General features: G+C 42.1%; 1 protein-coding gene across 1 annotated transcript in view; it reads left to right on the top strand.

Annotated features, from left to right (window-relative positions):
- Positions 1-525: 525 nt before the first annotated feature.
- LOC107109902 (cell cycle control protein 50C-like) overlaps positions 526-5,653 on the top strand; it is a 10,857-nt gene continuing 5,729 nt past the window's right edge. Inside the window, exons 1-4 of the mRNA XM_015410614.1 lie at positions 526-726; positions 1,113-1,223; positions 2,007-2,123; positions 4,043-4,133. Of these exons, the coding sequence (XP_015266100.1) occupies positions 526-726; positions 1,113-1,223; positions 2,007-2,123; positions 4,043-4,133 (520 nt within the window). The remainder of the gene's footprint in view (positions 727-1,112; positions 1,224-2,006; positions 2,124-4,042; positions 4,134-5,653) is intronic.

A 5,653-nucleotide genomic window follows, 5' to 3' on the forward strand; every position in this document is an offset into this window, starting at 1 on the left:
CACTCCATCCTCTGATTACCTTATTTTTACTTTCGTCGTACCCAACAAAATCTGCTGGGTTAGCAGTAGACTCCTGTCAGCTCCAAGGCAGCTTTGGAATGCATAAACTATTTTCTGTGTGCAAAGCAACAGAGTGTGATTCTGCTTGAGCTTCGTCAGGCAACAAAAAGGGAAACAGCAGCAATGTGTCACAAAATGCGCAGGGTTTTCAGGCTGCTTCCAAGCCGTAGAGGACCCATAGCTAAAAACTTGTTAAATTATCTCCTAAATTGTGTAGAAAAAGAGAGAGGTGATTTTGTGCAGAAACCTGTCAGTGGCATTATCTACTTCCTGCAGTTCTGATTAAAGTACAGCAGCGGGTAGGCGGCACAAGCTGATGAAAAGTGAAGATCGGTATATTGAGATATAGGATGAATAAGTTAATAAGTAATTCCAGGAAGTACAAAGGTTTAAAAATGCAATGTATATGCTGGCTTTATCAAGCAAAGCTCTCCCAAAGAGACATTGTTCTCTAGCAACATCAACATGTGTAAAAACAGCTCTCCTGCACCAGAACAGCCATTGAGGTGCCCTGATAACAGTGCATTTAAACAACAGAAACTCCCTGCCTGGAAGCCCAGGCTCAAACCTGCGTTGGTCATCCCCACCTTCTTTGGAATTGGCTGCTTCTGCCTTGCTGTGGGAATTGCTCTTCTACTGGCTGTAACAAGTGTGAAAGAAATACAGGTTTGTTTAAGAATCCTGATTAGCCTTCCTTTAAGGTTGCCTACTCTCTGGGTTGGGACATTTCTGATGATTTAGGGGGTGGAGCCCGTGGGAACAGGTGGGGTTGCAGTTGGGTATAATAAAATAGTCTACTCTCCAAAGCAGCCATGTTCTCCAGGGGAACTGGTCGCTATAGTCTGGAGATGAGATTTCCAGGCCCCACCTGGAGGTTGGCACCCTACCTACCTCACAGGTGGTTATAAGGATAAAGGTGGGGGAGATAAATTATACTACCTTTAGTTTATTGGAAGAGAGGTCGGATGAGCTATTATAATAATTTCCATTGAGATGGTGATGATCAAGCCAAATCCAATTAACTTTTACTTGTTTCTCTTACTTTCTGGCAGGTTAACTATTCAGAGAGATGCTCAGATTGTTCAAAACTACGTGAAAACTCTTCCAACTGGGATAAAGAATGCCTCTGCCTCACCAACTTCACACTTCTGGAAAATATGCCAGTAGGTGATGGTGCTAAAACTAATAATGTTAATGGATATTACTTCCAATAATGTACAGGAAAATCCAGGCAACATTGTCACCATATCTTAAATATTTTTAAAATTATACATTTTTTTTAGTAAACTCAATAAAGGGGAAAAAGCCTGTTATGAACCCCCACCCCCATGAATTTGAGCTCTTAATAATATGAAAAGTCCAATGAGTACCCAAGATGTTAAGGTGTTGTTTCAGTATTAATGAAATCTGGACAAGCCAAGCACATTTAACTGCCACCAATTTTAAAGGGGGAGAGCTCAGCACATGCCAACCTCTCCTATGCTGGTTAGGAGGACTTTAAAGTGGTTGTATGTCATAAATGTGCTTTGTGTGCTACTAGTGCTAAATGCCTTTTGAATAACAGTAGGACATATAGTGAGTGGGGCAGGTGTGTGTGTTTGTCTCCAGTGTGTTTTCTCTTATTCTCCACTGATCAAGGCTGTGGGTGAAGTTAACTCCTGGGAGTCTGGGACTGATTCCTATATGAGCGTATTAAATTCTTGTGCTGAGTCCAGACCACAGTGAGTAAATTGATTTCAGTTTTAGCTCATCCGTGACTGAGAGAGCCACGAAAGAATCACCCCGTGGCCCTAATCTCTTTTAAGTTGTTCAGAGCTTCAGATGCCATTCTTGTCCAGTACATTCAAATTATGCTTCCACTTTTCTCGGCTGCTGATAGTGGCCCGCCAGGTTCAGGGCTAGCAGTCACTCTTCATTTCTGTGTGCTGTTTCTTTTTTGTTTATAGGGCGATATCTTTATGTATTATGGATTGCATAACTTTTATCAGAACCACCGTCGATATGTTCATTCCAGAAGCTACGCACAGTTATTGGGCCGGGATGTAAACGTAAGGACGTCTGAAGTTCTTTTCATACTACTGATATTTTTGCTATGTTGAAGGGTTTATTTAAAGGCTGCAAATTTAGGCACACATTACTGACAAGAAAGGAGTCTGGCTGGTTTACGATAGTTTCAGAGGGAAAGCCATGCCGGTCTGCAGTAGACAGCAAGATTCGGATGCAGTAGTACCTTAAAGGCCAACAAGATTCTCAGAGTATGAGCTTTTAAGGATCAGAATCTGACAAAGGGAGTTTTGACTCTTAAAAAAAGCTTATGCCCTGAAAATCCCGTTTGTCTCCAAGGGGTTGCTGGACTAAAATCTGGCTGGTTTCAAGCCCTCCTGTTGGCCCAGCCACTGCCAATATTATTATTATTATTACTGCTACTACCACCACTACTACTTTATTTATAAACCGCCCTCCCCCGAAGGGCTCAGGGCAGTGTACATCATTATCAAACAGCAAGTTTAACAATACAATAAATAATTAGTTACAGCTAAAATCAATAGACATTGGGGACCGCTGTCCTACAGTGTGTTTTGCTTACTGTCTGGGAACAGCGAGGTACGCTGCTAGAAGTATAGCCTTCTTAATATAAAGACCTGGGTCACAAAATACAATACCTTTTGGGTCACCTTCTTCATGATAATTGGTTTGAGAGTAGATATATATCGTAACTGTCCCCTATAGAAGCTTTCTCGTTTACAAGTCTTTATGTAAATCATGTAATATATGAGGTTCACTATTTGTTTCAATCAATTAGGGAATTTACCACTTGAAAATTCATTTGTCATCCGCTCTGCATTCTTCTCATGGAGATGCTGTGTATAATATAAATTGTGAAGACAGAACATGTTTTTAACCAGCTAATGTTTTTAACCACTATGAGGTTAGTGTGGTCGATTGGGTCTGGGGAGACCTGATTCAAATCCCCATTTCATCATGGAGGATAATAGGGGGCAGCCTAGACCAATCTCTCTTTCTCAGCCTGACTTCCCTTGCAGGGTTCTTGTGAGGATAAAATAGAGGAACAGAGTACTGTATTTTCTGGTGTATAAGACTACTTTTTAACCCAGGGAAATCTTCTCAGAAATGGGGGGTCGTCTTATACGCCGGTAAATACGGTACTCTGGTCTTTCTATCGCTTTCAGTAGTACATGCTGCGCTTTGAGCGTAGCAAACAACCGAAAAACAAAACAAGTATATCCCAAACTCTATATTTTAACTGGAAAAGTTGAGGGTCGTCTTATACGCCCAGTCGTCTTATACGCCGGAAAATACGGTATGTCTTTTTACCCCTTTTACTTGGCTGCAGTTATTAGGGTTGTTGTGATTTGTTGTTTTTTGTTGTGTAAGCCATTTGAATGACAGAGAACACGGCACTGAAACTATCGTTTGTGTGTGGCAGGCAGTTGAGTGGTCCAATATATTTTCTGAGCTCGACATTGAGAAAGTGATTTAACTTTGCCTCCGTGTGCCCTTGCTTTTCAGTCTGTAAAGTATCCGATATCGGCCTAATAGATGGAATTAAGAGATTAACTATGGCGACTTAATGGGATGCTGCGTAATTCAGAAATAGATCTACCAATTGCTCCCATGAGGGAATGGAAATTGTCTGGGGCAATTCGGGCTAGCTAATCCTGCCAGTTGAAGGACATGACTATAAATTTTTTCTATATTTTCTGTATTTCTATATTTTGTGAATAATTTACTAAAAGGATTTTGAACAGAATCCAAGGAACCTATAATTCCCTGGCCATAGGTAACTTTGCATTCAGAGTTAGGACTGAGTAAAGAAAAACAATCGGTAACAGCTTTAGATAACATTGGATACTACATTCAATTGATAAATGTTGCTGTTGCCAATGTATGCCTAAATCACTAAAAATGTTGGCTGTCCAGAGAGGCATTCCTAATTGACTCATGCGTCTCTTGCATTCAGATTCAAAACAGCAACTGTGCGCCTTTCGCAGTTTACAAAAATGGGACACCAATGGCTCCATGTGGTGCCATTGCAAACAGCATGTTCAACGGTGAGTGCATCTGCATTTTGTAATAAATTTCACTTGACTATGCTTAAATCAATGTCAGAATCTCTTCTACCTGCACTGAGCTTCACATACAGATGATTTCTGTGTACACGCATAGCCTACTGAAGCATCTCTGATCTAAGCCAGTAGAACAAAGTTTGCGTCCGGTGACACCTTTAAGACCAGCAAAGTTGTACTCAAGGTATGAGCTTTTGTGTGCATTTTGTTCTGCTGCTTCAGACAGCTACCCACCTGGATCTGATCTAAGCCAGTTGTGAAAGTTTGAAACAGGACCTAGTAGAGCATGTTTCAGGTCATGCTAAGGATTGGTTCCGTCAGAAATGCTGTAATCAAAATGGGCCTGTGGAGTATCACATGTGCAGACATTTTATATTTTATGCCATGCATTGTTTGTCTGCCAGAGTACAAAAGTTAATGTTCAAAACACTCAACCCCCCCCCCCCAAGATAGCTTAGCATGAAAACACTGACTGTACTTATAAGGCTCCAAATCTAAATAAGATAGCCGGTGCGGTGTAGCTCTTAGGATGCTGTACTAGGAAATCTCAGTCCATATCTCTACTCAGTAAGGAAACTCTCTGGGTGATCTTGGGTGAACCTCTCTCTGTCTCAGGTTAGCCTCTGTAGTGAGGTTACTGTTGAAGATAAAATGGTGGCAAGGAGAACTATATATGCCAGTTTGAGCTCTGTGGGGGAAAGGGGGGATAAAAATGTGATCGAAAGTAGATAATACAAAAATTAAAATGTGGATTGCATTTCCTGGGAGGAAAAACAAATGTTTGGGGACAGTGCCTGAGCTCAGCAAAGAGTGGACCATGCTATGGAGACTGTTTTGCAAACAGTAGTGCCCCTGCTTTTTCCGTGTTGTCCTAGCTGTTGCAGAAGAGGGGGTATATGTCCTTGCTTCTCAGTGAGCACAGTTAGCCGAGCTCACCAGAAGAGGCAGCCGCTGCAGAAAGTGAGAAGGCAGCTCCAGATCCTGCAGGAGCATTTCAAGTTTGGCGTGGTTCTGCTTCAGTCAGGATGCTCCTGTTGGAGATCTCAGACATGCACATTCCAGTTGCTGTAGATTCTTTATTTGCAGTGTTCCTCACTTCTGTGTGTTCTTAAGGGATCCAGCGATTCCCCTCAGTCATTCCGTCCACATGTAAAGTTTTAAACTGAAGTTAAATCAACCGAGTTCTCTCTCTCTCTCTGATCTCCTTTTGGGATCAGCTGGGACCCCTGAACCTCTTCACTGTCTTTATAGAAAAAGGAGCCCCCACAGTAAATGAGTTGTGTGATTTCAAGTTTAGTGGATTCACTCTTCTGTGAGCCAGTTTGGTGTGGTGGTTAAGAGTGGCAGACTCTAGTCTGGAGAACCAGGTTTGATTCTCTACTCCTCCACATGCAGCCAGCTTGGTGACCTTGGGTCAGTCACAGTTCTCTCAGAGCTGTTCTCTCAAGAGAGCTCTCTCAGCCCCACTTACCTCACAGGGTGTCTGTTGTGGGGAGAGGAAGGGA

This window comes from Gekko japonicus, unplaced genomic scaffold (genome assembly GCF_001447785.1).
Source record: "Gekko japonicus isolate JY-2015 unplaced genomic scaffold, Gekko_japonicus_V1.1 scaffold241, whole genome shotgun sequence".
Lineage (NCBI taxonomy): Eukaryota > Metazoa > Chordata > Lepidosauria > Squamata > Gekkonidae > Gekko > Gekko japonicus.